Consider the following 15,634-nt stretch of genomic DNA (forward strand, 5'->3'; position numbering starts at 1 on the left):
TGTACAGTATGGAATATAAGTCATGGTGCAGTGGAACAAGAATTAATATTGTGTAAGACTCCCATGAGCTTGAACGACTGCATCCATACATCTCTACTATGACTCAAATATCTTATTAAAAGCATTTTTGCAGGACTCTCAGAGTTCATCAACATTCTTTGGATTCATCTTTAATGCCTCCTCCATCTTATCCTATACATGCTCAATAATGTTCATGTCTGGTGAATGGGCTGGCCAATCCTGGAACACCTTGACCTTCTTTGCTTTTAAGAACTATGATGTGGAGACTGATGTATTAGAAGGAGCACTATCCTGCTGAAGAATTCGCCCTCTCCTGTAGTTTGTGATGTAATGGGCAGCACAAATGTCTTGATAGCTCAGGCTGTTGTTGTTGCCATCTACTTTGCAGATCTCTCTTGCATGTCCCCATACTGAATGTAACTCCAAACCATGATTTTTCCTTCACCAAACCTGGCTGATTTCTGTGGGAATTTTGGATCCATGCGGGTTCCAATAGGTCGTCTGCAGTATTTGTGATAATTAGGATGCAGTTCAACAGATAATTCATCTGAAAAATGTACCTTCTGCCACTTTTCCAAATGATCAACTAGAAGTCTATTATCTATTATTTGTTGCTTTTACAACTGGGATCGACAGCAAAACCTTTGTCAGGTAGTGCGTCGGCTCCTGTAAATAATCAGATGTGTAAATGTTTATTTAAAGAGTTCACTGAAAAAAAAATACACTCCCTATTTACTCACCCTCAAGTGAAGATTTTTAAATATTTTTTAAAAACCTTTAACTATTGACTTCTATCTAGGATAAACTCAATGATTACATTTCTTTCAACATTCCTCAATATATCTTCTTTTGTGTTCAAAAGAAGAAACTCAGATTTTTGACAAGTGAAAGTTGAGTAAATGATGATAGTACTTTCAGTTTTTGTGAACTATCCTCCCTTTAATACGCACAGCTGGGGTGTAAAGCACCTATCAGTAAGAGATCTTGATAAAAGCGCATGTATTTGGCAAACAGTGGCAAACAAATGAGACAGTCTGTGAAGGGGGTTGATGCTGAAATGGCTAGTCGGGACAGCTGTTAAGCTTTTGCAGGGTTTGATAACAGACTGACACAGTGTTTGGAGGGATTAAGTGATTGTGGTCTATCAGAGCACAGTTCAAAAAGGGGGTAAGCCTGAGCCTGCTTCTGTCCTGGAACTGCTGACTGTCCCAAAATCTTCACAAATGCAAACACCATGCACGCGTAAGAGTGTATAACTAAAATCCTATGACAGAAATGATCACTGGCGAGAAAAATTGCATCCCGGATCATGTTTTCACTTTGAAAAATGCTGAGCTGTTTTAACCCAACACTGTCCCAAATATGATACAGTTGAGTTAAAAATGGAATTAATTAAAAAAAACTAAATAAAATTTAACCCAATTAGGCTTGTCACAATAATCAACATAGCATCTTAACGCACAACACATGGACATGACCTCAATTATTTTTGGTGATGCCATATATATCTCCCTTAAAAACTATTCCTTGCAACATTTTAGCCTATTGCACAATCTTTCCATCTCTATTGGAGATGTCAGAATGGTTAAAAAACACTGTAGTGTTTTCTATAAAATACTATAGTATGTTTTCATGTGGGTTTTTCACAACTGAAACTAGATCTGTAAGCAGATATCGCAGCCTTTATGGTTACTTTTTACCTTGCACTTTTTCCTTGCACTTCATTTATTATTATTCATTTGTTAAGGATATACCTTTTCACATTCTGATTCCAATGCCTAATTATTAAATTGTTAAAGTGACTATAATTAAATGAAATATTTCTAAGAATAAAATATGACGTGTTCTTTAGAAGAATGTACATGCTTTATGATATTATATTGTCATTCTGGCATTAAATAATAATCAGTGGCATAAAATGGTTTTAAAATGGCAATAGTATAGTCTATCGCAATATATTTTGGTCCAATGTATTATACAACATAAAATGGATATTGTGTCAGGCCTTTAGACATCTTTAATATAATAGTTGAAAGTTGTTTTAAGCATTTTTTATTAAAAAACAATTGACTTGAAATATACCTGATCAATATACTTGACACATTTTAATATGTCTGTCATATACAGGGTGTCTGCAGGGTCTTCAATGACCAACAATACATCTTAATTAAACCATTTTTATTTTTATTCCAAGGACACAATTAATACAATTGACAACAGCAAAATCAAATGAAATCAAACCAAATTAAATTCCTTAATCAGGGAAAGAAAACAATTGCACAATTCCTCATGATAAAACCGGGTTATTAGAAAAAGTCTTTAACCCTGTAAAAGTCTAAACTTTCATGGTCTTAAAAGGGTCTTAGAACGTTTTAAATTTTACTAGATGAATCCTGCAAAACCCTGAATATAACTCACCCACCCGATGCATATACAAATGAATAAACTAATTAAATAGTAATTTATAGTCATATAGGAGAATCTGTATAATATGCGTCAATACCCAATGCTTAATACTGCATTTGCTGAAATGGGAAAAAATTATATGATCAGCAAATCAAGACAATATATGTTTTCATCCTAATTTAATTCTTTAAAATATGTTTAAATTCTTCAACTTCATTTTTACTTAAGCAAGATTCAACTTCATGTTTAAAGTCAGTTTTTTTTTGTATCATGTTGAAATAAATTGCAAGGTTACACCCATCAGCTATTTCTTTACACACAGTTTTATATGTTTACATAAATGGGTCCCGGTGTCTGTCCTTACTTGTTCTTGAAATGCGGGGAATGATTGAGAGCGATAATAAGGAAGAGATTGAGATGGAGAGAAAGGGGGAGTGTCTGTGGAGATAGGAATAGAGAGAGAGAGAGAGAGGGAGAGGGAGGGAGGGAGGGAGGGAGGGAGAGGGAGAGGGAGGGAGTGTCAGTGTGTTTGCATATGTTCAACGTGAGCAGGCCTGACTGTGTGTCTGGATATGGGCTCGCTGGAGTGGGATTGACATCTTCAGGGGTCTCTAGTGGACACAGGGCTAGAATCATGTCATGCCTTGAAGGTGGGACATTTTGTGTCTTTCTGTATATATGTTTGTGTCTTTTATTGTATTTTATTTTCATGTGTGCATGTGTCTGTAAATTACAGTAGAGTGACAGTTGGAGAATCTTTGCTTTATGTGTTTAAAGGAAGGAGGGTCGCTGTGGTTGGAAAAATCTTCTTGCTTAGGGATTTCCTCTTTTATGGTTTCCTCTATTTGTCCTTTTTCCTTTTTGTGTAACATTTTGTCCGTTTTGCCTTTTTGATTTATTGCCCTTTTCAGTGAATGTGATGAGTTTGTGTAACTGTACAGACATCTAAAAGTATGTTTCAACTGTAATGGTCAAAGGAAAAAAGCTATAGATGCATTCATTATTTAGAGGAGACTGTAAATGCATTCATTTAGTGTTGTGTGAATGTGTTTGGCAGTCAGCTGTTGATGGCACAGTTGCTGTAGGCATGTGTTGTGGTGTTGCACTGCTGCAAACACCAGAAGTGTGATTGTCCAGATAACTTTCTCTTGGGGCTCTCTTTGTTTTGCTTTCTTTCTCGATATATTCTTTTAATATTGTGTAGTCAGATGTTTTTTAGGCACTAGTAGATCATCCTTATGGCAAGTTTTGTCTTTGCTGTAACCTAAAAAATTTAGTTAATCATGGAATAGTCTATCTTTGTAAATAACAAAAGTCTATCGAAAGTCAACTTTTTGCGTTTTGAGTTTTTTCTAGTCAACTTTTAGTGATTTTTAAAAAAAAAAATTTTTTTCAAATCACTTTAAAATTATTTGTAACCAAGAGATCTAGATATTTTTTTTCAAATGGCAAAAAGAGCATTCTTTAAAAACCTATAGTTTTTTTAATGGAATGTTTATTTTATTTTGTTAAAAAATATTCTACCACTTAATCAACAAATTTGTATGTACACTTAATGAATTGAGTCTCATTTGTACAATTTGCTCATCCTCCGTTGACAGTTGGTTTTAGGTATAGAGATTGAGGGCATGTCTCCTCTTAAAGATCATACATATTTGTACAAAAAAAAAAGTTAACTCTTTTGAATTAGCCACTTTTCTGAAAATATGTAAACTAGTCTTAAGATGAGGCTGGATTTATTGTATGTTAAATGGTAATTTTTGTTTATTCTATAAAGGTCTGATACATTCATTTCAAATAAGTATTATCATTCTGAGCCTTTATTTTTTCCAAAGTAACATTTGGTCAGAATAAAAAAAAATGTTACTAATAAATTGTGTCATTGTGTAATTTTTAAACATCAGTAGTTTAAAGATTATAATGCTAAATACTAAATTTTCAAGTTGCCTTTTATAGTCTTTTTTCATATATATATATATATATATATATATATATATATATATATATATATATATATATATATATATATATATATATATATATATATATATCCTGTATAAATGTATGTATGGATACTTTTAGTTTTTTTATAACAGCTTTGTAAATACAATTATAATCAGTTAGATTTATCAAATATAAATAGTGGTGGAAAGAGTACTAAAAAGTCATACTTAAGTAAAGCTACCATTACTTGCCTAAAATGTAGTGCAAGAAGAGTAAATATTACTCAAAGTATGAGTAAAAAGTAGCCCTTTTAAAAGTACTAAAGAGTAGTGAGTAGGGAGTATTGTGTTGTAAAAAGCTGGTGCATTTATTTGTGGATGTGTGTAAATGTAACATTCTGTAGTGCATTTATTGCTCAGCAGGCACACAATGTCATAAGAAGTTAATATTAGGTTAGATTTAGGTTGTGATGTCAGGTGACCATAATTCAATAGCCAGTGTATAAAGGCTATGTTATTTTGACAACCAATAACAACGTCAAATCACATTGATATTTGGTTGATTTTAGCTTCTGTTAGAAAGTGACTAAAATCCAGCATCAAGCTAACATCTTAAATTAACGTCATTTAGACGACAAATATTGACATTTATTTGTCAGGTATAGCAACTAAAATCTAACATCTGATAAAGGTCATAGTGGTAACATCCACACAACGTCAAGCTGTAACATTACTAGATGTTGATATTTGATTGATTTTAGGTTGGACGTTTTCTAATCCCCATAGACCAGAAAAAATAAAATAGTGACTGCAGGTTGAAGGAAAGTAGTGGAGTAAAAGTACCAATACTGCACTAAAAAATGTACTCAAGGGAAAGTAAAAGTACACATTTTTAAAACTAGTAAATTACAATTCCTGAGAAAAACTACTCAATTACCGTAGTTTGAGTATTTGTAATGCTACTTTACACTAAATTAAATAATAGATACATACAGTATTTATACACAAACGCCATTAAACCTTACACTAGTTCAGTTCACCAAACATATCAAGCAAACACATTTATACAATAAATAAGTATATAAACAATAAGACAAGATTTCCCATACATACACAGATGCATAATCTCTAATGTCTAATGTTTGTAGTCTTTCTCAAATTTATTTTCGTGTTGTCACTTGTCACTTGTACACTGGAAGCTTCTGTAGCCAAAACAAATTCCTTGTGTGTGTAAAGCACACTTGGCCATAAAACCAATTCTGATTCTGAATATACAAATATATATATATAATATATAAAATAACATATAAAAAGATAAATAGCAAGAATAAATATGATACTTTCCCCTTCAATAATTTTGTTTTGTATGCCCTTACTGATATTAAAACCAATGTTTTTTTCTGACATGCAGCTGTAAAATGTTGCTGAACTATTTAGATGATGTCCACTATTTAGATAATGTTTCCATTTAGATGTTGTCCTACTTCTGTCTTTTAATGATGAGTGAATGTTCAGATGGAGGATCAGATCAAGCAGTAAATCTGCCTCACTGTAGAAAGAAAGACCCAGGTCTGTCTTTACTGCTTAACCTTTGAATTGACCCTAGATGTATTCTTCATTCCGATGTACTGATTTTTTTTTAGTTTAAGGAAATGATTCAACAAGACTGATTGATTAAGAGATGTCTGCATTTTTTAGTCTACAGTATTATGAAGAAACAGAAATGTGATTAGGGAAAGATTTAACTTGCCTTTACTCAAACCAGATAAACCAGATGTTGCGCTTATAATGATGTGTCTGAGGAAGACGTTTCATATGGGCTGTTGCACTTGTTTATGTGTGTTTGATTGTGTAATAGGTCTGAACTCCAGCCATGTTTGCGAGTAATACATTGTTTAGGTGTATATATCTGTACACTGTAGCTATGCTGGGGAGACATGCATAAACCCTTGGCTCAGAGTTAACCTATATATAAACCCGTGTTAAGACATGTTAGATACTTATACCAGCCATGAAGCAAAACAACTTCATAGACAAGGTCACATGCATTCAAAATATATTACATATACATATTTTTCCTTTTTTTTTAAAGGTAGTATTTTATTTAATTAATTTCCTTTCTTTTTTATTGTATTACATTGTACATTTATTAAAGTATGTCATAAATACCATCAGACAAAGTAAACCAAAGCTGCACTTTGAAGAGTTATTATATATAGAGAATATATATATATATATATATATATATATATATATATATATATATATATATATATATATATATATATATATAACAATTCATTAAGTTAGAATTTTTATTTAGCTTTTGTATTTTTCAAAAAAATTACTACACTAGAAAATCTGTAACATTTTTTGTAAAAATGTAAAAGTATTTTATCATTTCTAATCTAACTGCTGTATTTCATTAAAGCCATGTTAACATGTATGCAGATATATCTATATACGTTTTATCTGCCTGTGGAGAATGCTCAAAAAACAACAACCCTTGTTTATGAGTCAATGTGCATGTGTCTTAATGAGTTTTTTTTTTAGCCAGACTCTAGTATTCTTAAAGATTTTACATATTAATTTATAACTTGGTCATTTTTATCTGCATTTGTTAAGCTTTTCTTTATATGAAAAAATTTGTCTTCATAATATTTTAGATGATAATTAAAATTGTAACACATTAATGTATTTATTGTTCTTTTGTTTACATTTTTCAATTAAATCTCCACTTTCAAAAATGTTAACAAAAGTTGCAAACATGAAAGCCACAAAGTAGCAATGTGTTATTATTTTTTTATTTACATTGTTAACCTTCTTGTTAACCTTGAAACAGTTTTAGTTCTGACCCTCCATGACCTCCTCGAACCTGGACTATATATACTATATTATACCACAGACACCTGTGCTGATGGTATATGAAAGACAGTGACTCTCAGGTCGACTACTACACTTTGACCCCCACAGAGAGTTCTCACGCTTACTGCCTGCCTCTCTGGCCCTTTCTAATCACTTTACAGCAAAGCATAAATGTAAAATAGCAAAATAGTAAAACCTTTTGTATATTATAAGGAGTTATAATATCGTTATGAGTTTTAGTAAAACATATAAATTTGTTATATTCTGTACTGATACACTACTGGTCAAAAGTTTGGGGTCAGTTTTTTTTTTATTTTTTTATTAATGTTATTTAATAATTTAAATAAAATTATTCTGTTCATCAAGACAGCATTTATTAAATGTGAAATTGTTAAATACTTATTTATTAAATATTTAATTATTACTTATTGTATGTAGTTTCATTTGGAATTATTATTTCAATCATTATTGCTTTTATTACTGTTACCATCAACAAGAATAATAATAATAATAATAATAATAATAATAAATAATAATATTAGAGTGATTTCTGAAGGATCATGTGACTGAAGACTAAAGTATTGAATCTAAAAATTAATGATTAAAAGCACTGAAATAAATGATTAAATTATAAACTACTTTTGAACAGTTATTTTATATAGTGCAATTACATTTTACAATTTGTACTGTATTTTTGATTAAATAAATGCAGCCTTGGTGAGCAGGATAAGCAAATTTTAAAACATTTAAAAATCCTACTGACCGCTAACTTTTGATTAGTAGGTAAAAACTGATATAGTGATATTTTGAGATTTATCCTAGCTTTTAGACAACACAGCACCAAGCAGTAAAACTGCAGAAAAGTGAAGAAATCAATCTTTCGACCCTAAAACATTTGTTTTTCCGACCAATTCCCATTTTCTGAAAATAAATAGGTGTAAACATACAAGTAAAATCCACACACTACCTCAAACAATTTACTGTGCACTTTATAGGTATTTATAGCTGTATGGTTTACTTTTAAATATCCTTCTGTATGGCTCAAACATTTTTCTTTTTTTGTATTTTTTAGGTTTTGTATATTTTTATCAAACTTTTTCTCTATTTTTGTTTTTTTGTATTATATATTGTATATATGGGCACTGCTGCTGAAAAGAACTGTTTCAGTGTACTCCCAACCATGTGCAATAAATAAAGTCTATTGAAGTCTGAAGTTGAAAATGTTATCAGACGTTACAATAAAGCAAGTATTAAAATTTTACAGAAACTCATACCTAATAAATCCACAGAAGCTGTAAAGTTTCAAATGTTTTCGTTTTCCATAGCTATCATTGTAAATATTTTGTGGTCACTTTATAGACGCTAATTCATTATGAACGCTAGAGGGCGCTGTTTCTTTCCATCTTTTTTTGTAAACTGACTTGCTCACTAAGCTCTTGTGATTCCCTGTTCTGTTGAATGTGCCTCCTCAGCAGGTTAACAGCACCCAGCACTATTCACTTTAATCAGATTGCATTTAGATTAGCACACGTGATTAAACGCCCGTATTAAACAACTCTCAGTAGTACTGCTTTGTGAAGTCAGTCACTTCTCAAAATACAGAAAGTATGATTAATGTTTTACCAGGAATGTAATGCGACTAAGGAAATGACTCACGATTCTTTGTAAGTAAGTTTATGCCCGATTTGACGAAAGAAATGTGGGCTTGGTAACATTTTATTAAGTATTATTTTGTTTACATGCAATGTAGACTAACTAAATCTGGACTAGATATGTAATCTAATGGAACAGTGGCTTTGTGTTTGATGTTTGCCTTAAAGTCAATAGAGAGGCAGAGGTGCTTCTGCACTTGCATGTAGGTTTAATTACCTGTAACATGAAGGCATCTGTGTGACTGAGTGTCTGATAATCTGGGTTAGGAGATAAACCCGAGATGAGCAAGAGAAGACAAATGCCTGTGGCACAACAGGATGCTAGTTAGACATTATTTGCTTTCAGAGAGAAAGAAACTTTATACAACAACTTCTGGCTCTTGCAGAATTTATTTAGTCTTAATACAAGAATTCAACTTAATACAGGAAATTGTGTGTTGACGTTGTGAAGTGTATTCTAGGATATGATTTATATATATTTATATATATTTATATTTATATATAATTTTTTATTAACCCATTTGACCATCCAAGATCTGAAACTTTCAACATTTTAAAGTAGTAGAAGAAGAGGCTGACCACATTTTTTTTATTTAATTTAGCTTGTTTTGGAGATGCAAGCCTGCGTGTAATCTGACACCCTTTGCATTTCGGCTTTTGTTTGCGTAAATCAATTCAGTTCAAGCATCCTCATTCAGGCAAACCATAAGAAAAGAGCATGGAGAGGAGGAGCTGGGTTTGTCTTCTCGAGATCCACCGATGCTCCCTTGTGGGCTGCAAAGAACAAGCCCCGCCCACAACCTGCCTCCCTCCCCCTCATCCAGGATCGGGACAGACCTGAGGCTGGCGGATGAATGGGTTGAGCAAGAGGGAGGGGGTCAAATCTCAGCCCGCCCCTAGACTGCTCCAGGCCTGAGGATCCTTTAGCATGCTGACATACGCTCAGCACCTCTCCATAGTGCATGCAGTGGACTGCTGCTACTAAGAGCGGGATGCCAACTTTTACACCTGCAAGATGGGCAACACTCCACCTTCACAGCTTCAGTCTCCTTCAGGACTGGATCCAGCCCAGACCCCTGGTGTTAGGAGCGATTGTGGGATCAGACGCAGGCTTTTGGCCTCGAAGGTCCACCAGAGACCCGAATCACTGTGGACACCTAAACCAATGCTAAGAGCAGAAGTTAAAGGCTCACAAGGAGACACACTGACGCGCTCTCAGTCCTGTTGCAAGAGGAACTCATTGTCTTGCTTTCCCAGTGAGTATATGGCAATGTTTGAATAGTGTTAAATGTTGTAGTTGGGCTGATGTCATTCTTTGAATTTAATTTGATATTAATGGAAAAGTTCAATGACAGCTCATGCACAGCGATTGATATTTGTTGAAAGTGTTCTTGAAAGGGATAGTTTGTTCAAAAATGAACATTCAGCCATAAATTCATCCTCAGTTTGTTCTGAACCTGTAATTGTTTTCTTCTGTTGAAGGTAAATAATATGATATAAGAAAAAAGTCATGTATAGTTTTCTGTCCGTCCAATGGAAGTCAGTGAAAATCAAAATTGTTTCACTCTTAAGTTAGTCAAATAAATTAAAGGAGGAAATCATAACCTCATTGTATTTTAAAGTGAGCTATCTCTTTAAACATTTCAAGTTTTTTGAAAAACACCATGTACTGTTTGTGTGTATTTTGGTGGCTGATTCCGAGTTCTGCCCATGTCAGATCAAGCTCAGTCCGCTGTCATTGTCTTTGGTGTGACTGCTTTTGTCTGAGGTGTTCAAACCAATCGGCACACAGATTGTTCTGTTAGGACTTTGTGCCCTTTGACCTTTAGAGACGTGACTGAACCTCTTTGGCTGGACCCCTAGGGGCCCCTTTACTTCCTGGCCTTAATAAGGTTAGCTTCATTCGCTCAGTATCAAGCAGAAGGCCATTTATTGATCTTTTGATAGAATCACGCATATGGACGGTTGACCATTCATGATTTACCAATACATGCGATCAATAAGAGACTCTAAAGGCTATGACATGAAGTGTGCTGGATAAGTCAAGTCCAAAAGGTGAAGATTCATGAGATGTGTTTATGTTGTAGTGATAAACTTGAGCCCATTTCAGACACACGCTTTAATCATGCAGAGTGTTTAGTTGACTAGATTGACCTTTTAAGCACATGTTAGCATGTATTGATTGTCTATGTGAGTCATATCAGATGCTCAGATACAGTTGGATGATAAGAAACAGAAGAGAGGGGAGAGAGTAGCCCATGGGAACCAAGGACAATAGGAAACAGCTGACTGATCTTTCCTGATTCTGATGGAGGGGACTGAACTGACCCAGATACGGCAAAGCCATCACCTCACTGACACAATTATTATCTGATGAAACCAGTGGAGGGGAGAAACCAGACCAGAGAGGTGAAAAGGGGAACAGTGAAGGAGTATAAATGGGGTTGAGATTGAAAAAAAGGAGGAGATGGTGTGATTTTTAAGAAGAGGGTGGACAAATATTTTATAATGCAGGTGATAAGGACAAAAAGATTTTAAAGGATGTTTTAAATGCTGTGTGATTGATATGTTGTAAAGCGATAAATGAAAGTGGTGACTATAGAAGGTAAATGCTAGTAAAATCTGAAAGAACACACCTTGAGCCATGTATATTAGCTAAATTTAAGCAGTTTTTTAAGTAATTCATGGTTTTCTGCTAATGTAAAAATTATGTGGAAACAATATCATCAACTTGATACCATCATTGAAGTCAATGAAAATTAAGTAAGGCCATATCTAGATATCCTGAGCTATATCTAGATATTAGGGCCATTTATGGCCCATTTCCACTGAGTGGTACAGTACGGTATGGTACTTCATTATGGTTTCATTCAACGTCATTCTCGCTTGAGGGAATGTCAAAGTAAAGCTGTACCGGTGTTACGGTTTAACTGGTGACCGTGTTCACTGGTGACCCTTTCCAGATGTAAACTATTCCACATTTGCAGATTGGCAGATTCGTCACTTTTTCACAGCTACCAAACATACCAATACCAAATAAATATTCTTATTACTTAGTGTAAGTGTCATTGTAAACATTATTAATTTTAATATTTGTGTAGGAAAACAGTGTATAACCAAAATTAATCTAAAAAAATCTAATTTACATGTCATCACCAGGATTCAAACTCGTCAAAAGGTTCAGCACGAGTTTCAATCGCCCTATCTAACTGAGCTTTTTGGGACTACACATCATAGTCAATTTTGATATCTTTATTAGTCAACATATGCTTTGCTTTGGCTGTGTTAATTTGTTTCCATGGACTTTAGTTCTTCAGGCAGGCTATTAGCATCCACCTAGCAACCTCTGACAGTACCCTAGCAATCTGTTAGTATAGCATTCACAGTTACAATACAGCATCATTTAGTTACAATGGGAACTCTTTAAAATATTCACAAATAAAGTAAATATCTTGTAAATATTGTAATTTGATTTATTTTTTGAATTTTAAAAAGTAAAACAAATAAAAGTATCATTTTGATTGTGTCAAATATATCTAATAATAATATATAATTGTTTATGAAAACTAACATATTCTGTTTTACGTCAAGTGATGCTTTAAATCTGTAGGGTAAATTCAAAAGCAATAAGTGTGGGTTTTATTTTCTTTCCTTCTTTTTTCTCAATGTTTATAGAGTTAAGAGTTGATTCGGACTGCCGGTCTCAGCCTTCTCACGCTGGTCTGAGCTAATGATTGGTGACAGCTCAAGATGCTCCGTAGATCAGCTCTGCTTTGTGTTCAGCACACTACTGTCATGCTCTGCTGAAGTAACAGTCTTAGTATATACTTGGAATGTAAACTCACACATTCTCTCTTTCCGCTCTCTGCTTTTCTTTTCACAATTATTTTTCTCCTTTCTTTCCTTCTGTGTGTCCTGTATTGTTCTGTGACACTTGTCATGGATGAAGCCGGGTTACAGTATTAGACGCTGAGCAGGTGTTTCACAGATCTCTGCTAAGCCGAGCTCAAGCATTGTGGCCAGTGGTTGGTTAATTCTTGGTATATCCTCTCAAGGGACTGACAGAAACTGGCAGCAGCAGACACTGAATAATGAGACATGTTTAAAGAAATTCAGTTCTCAAGGGAGTTGGAAATTGGAGCCAAAACGCATTGTTGGCACTGAAAATCATAGAGAATTGATACTCTGGAGAATCTGAGAGTGAAATCCATAAAGTGTTACAGTTGCACATACTGTAGATGAAGAATCTAGGCCATAGCACTCATCACGTATGTTCTCAGTTGGCAGATTTGGTTCCACTTAAAGTAATCTCTGGTTAAATTTCTTTGTTAGTGCAATGCATGGCAGTTATAAATGTGAATTGCAAAGTTTGCTATATTCTTAAACATTGGTAGGCAGACTGAGACTTATGAATGGTCAAACACACGTTTTCCCTATCACAGTTACAACTTTGCTCATTAGAATTTAATACAGTCATCAGAAACATGTCTTCTTAAGCAGATCTTCGTTAACATGATAGACACATTTTTAGTGCTGTTATTATACAGTTTTAAACTGTTTACACAGTTTTGCTTTGGATGATCTGCAAATTCTGACTCTAAATTTCCAAGTGAACCAAGAGTGGACTACAAATGTTAAGAATTGCCCTTAAAATAATGGTTGTTTATTTGCATCTTTGGTTCTGTGAAGAACCTTTAATATCAATAGTGTAAAACCCTGAAAAAACTCTTGGACCCCACTTTTTTAGCGAGTGCAATCTTCATCCAGATCCTAGAATATGAACGTGAACATGTATTTGGCTTCATCCAGCATTACTTTAGTAATAGAGTCAATCACCGGTTAAGACTTTCAATCCAAGAGCATGTATTAGCATCATTAGCGTGCTCCTCCTGACCCCGGCGGTCATCTCTCCGTAAATGCAGGATGATTGACTTCCCTGATGACCATCAGACCCCTGCTTAAGGAGGCCAAAGTTATTTTGGTCCGTTACAATTGCTTTGTATCCTTAATCTCAGTAAGGGATTGTGGGTAGCCTTAGCCCCTTGCTGTGAATTGTGAATACAAAAGGCTTCGTCTTTTACCCTGCCTAACTAACTCTTACAGTTCAGTTCTGCAGAATGACAAAGGCACTTTGTTAATCGTCAGATCCCCTCAGGCACGCACACATAACCCCTGCTGATGGCAGGACAAGGACAAAAGAAAATTTCACTGCTTGTATTATCATTCCTTAAAACAGGTGGATTCTCTTACTCCTTTCCTTTTTCCATCTTTACTCTCTTTTTGTCCCATTCCCTTTCTCTCTTTATCCTTTCGTTCACCCCCCATCTCCTTCATCATATGTTTCGCTCCCTTATTAAGGTCTGGGGGTGGAGCTACTCAACTGTAAAGAAGTGTCACACCACTGTGTGAGGTCTTTTTCATGTAGGGTTGAGGGCCTGTCAGTCATGCTTTTGTTTTTAGATGACAATTAATTATCTTTATTGTTTATTTAAAAATGTATTTATTTAGAATTTTTTAATGCGCCAGTCGAAGCACATTTCCAAATTTTTATTACTAATCACAGCCAATCGGAATTGTTTGTTTTGATTTAATTTTGAGTTTTCACAACCAATGCAGAACCCCAGGGATCATATTGAGTTAGGCTTGACCTTCCCATGATCTGAATTTCTTTATTTTCAATGCTGTTTACTTATACATAGGGTTGACGTACAACTAAAAAGTCTTGCTTCATGTATCAGGGCTCGAAATTGCGACCATTTTGGTCGCATATGCGCCCGAAAATTAATCTGTGCGACCTCATAATATATCTGGGCGCATTAGTGCGACTGCAGATAATGGTTGTAGTGCGACCTGTTTTGGTTTTTTCTAAAAACGTGCTGAATCGCTCTTCCCTGCCGCTATATTGGTTCATATTAGCTGTCATTCACTCAAGGTATTCCGCTGTCAGATGACAGGGAAGGAGCTTTTATGACCACAGGAAATGCAAACGGCTGAAGAGTAAAAACTTAAAGCACGCAGGTTTGCAAACCCCACCTAAAGTTGAGGCGCAGATGAAAGCGATCATGACACGTCACGTGGTGAATAATGATCCGCCAGCTGAGATCAATCGAGTACGCGCTTCTTGGAGAAGGTGCCCGAATCTCCATGTGTTGCATTCACTGCGTGTTCAGCGCAAATGTCCGCTAAAAGTCAAATCTAAAACTGTACATATCATCGCCAAAGGAGCTCGCCTTTACTAAGTTTACACTGAAACTGCGGCTCATAACAAAGACCGGTATTGGGCCGGTGGTCAGCGCAAGAATCCTGCTCTGCCTGCTCATAAATTGGGTCGGCTGACTCGCCAGCTTTTCCACTAACACAGAAACATGAAGATCAGCTCAGACTGAACCTTTAAATTGACACAAACTGAAACCAAAACTTTTAAAGAGTGATAGAAGTGAGACTTTACTTTCTTTTGTCTATTCTTGTTTGAGGTGTATATCATTTTTTTTTTTTTTTTACTGATGACTGCTTTGCAGCTTTCATCATTGAATTGAATGATTTATTATAATCTTTTGTTTGTTTTGTTGCAGAAATATTATTTATTAAATTGACATGCATATAAAAACAGCAGTACAAAATCAATATTTCTTTCTGCAATGCTTCATTTTTGTTTGATGCAAACTATACAATTATTTTTCATAAAGTAACAGACTTTTTATAGCAGATAACATACATTCATGCACATTCAAGGCAGTATCATAATGA

The 15,634-nt window shown here is 34.5% G+C and overlaps 1 protein-coding gene across 11 annotated transcripts in view; it reads left to right on the plus strand.

Moving 5' to 3' along the window:
* The window catches only part of nhsl1b (NHS-like 1b), a 165,736-nt gene that overhangs the window by 84,817 nt on the left and 65,285 nt on the right, over positions 1-15,634 (plus strand). For 2 of the 11 annotated variants that reach the window (XM_087298329.1, XM_087298334.1), the window contains exon 1: positions 2,950-3,077. The exons of 7 other annotated variants lie outside the window; for them this stretch is intronic. In XM_087298329.1, the coding sequence (XP_087154455.1) occupies positions 2,963-3,077 (115 nt within the window). In that variant the 5' untranslated portion in view covers positions 2,950-2,962. Of the gene's footprint in view, positions 1-2,949; positions 3,078-9,823; positions 10,144-15,634 lie in introns of those variants that run through there. 2 more of the 11 variants (XM_087298326.1, XM_087298330.1) reach the window with 1 other exon arrangement.

Source organism: Danio rerio, chromosome 20 (genome assembly GCF_052040795.2).
Source record: "Danio rerio strain M-AB ecotype USA chromosome 20, GRCz13ab, whole genome shotgun sequence".
Classification (NCBI taxonomy): domain Eukaryota; kingdom Metazoa; phylum Chordata; class Actinopteri; order Cypriniformes; family Danionidae; genus Danio; species Danio rerio.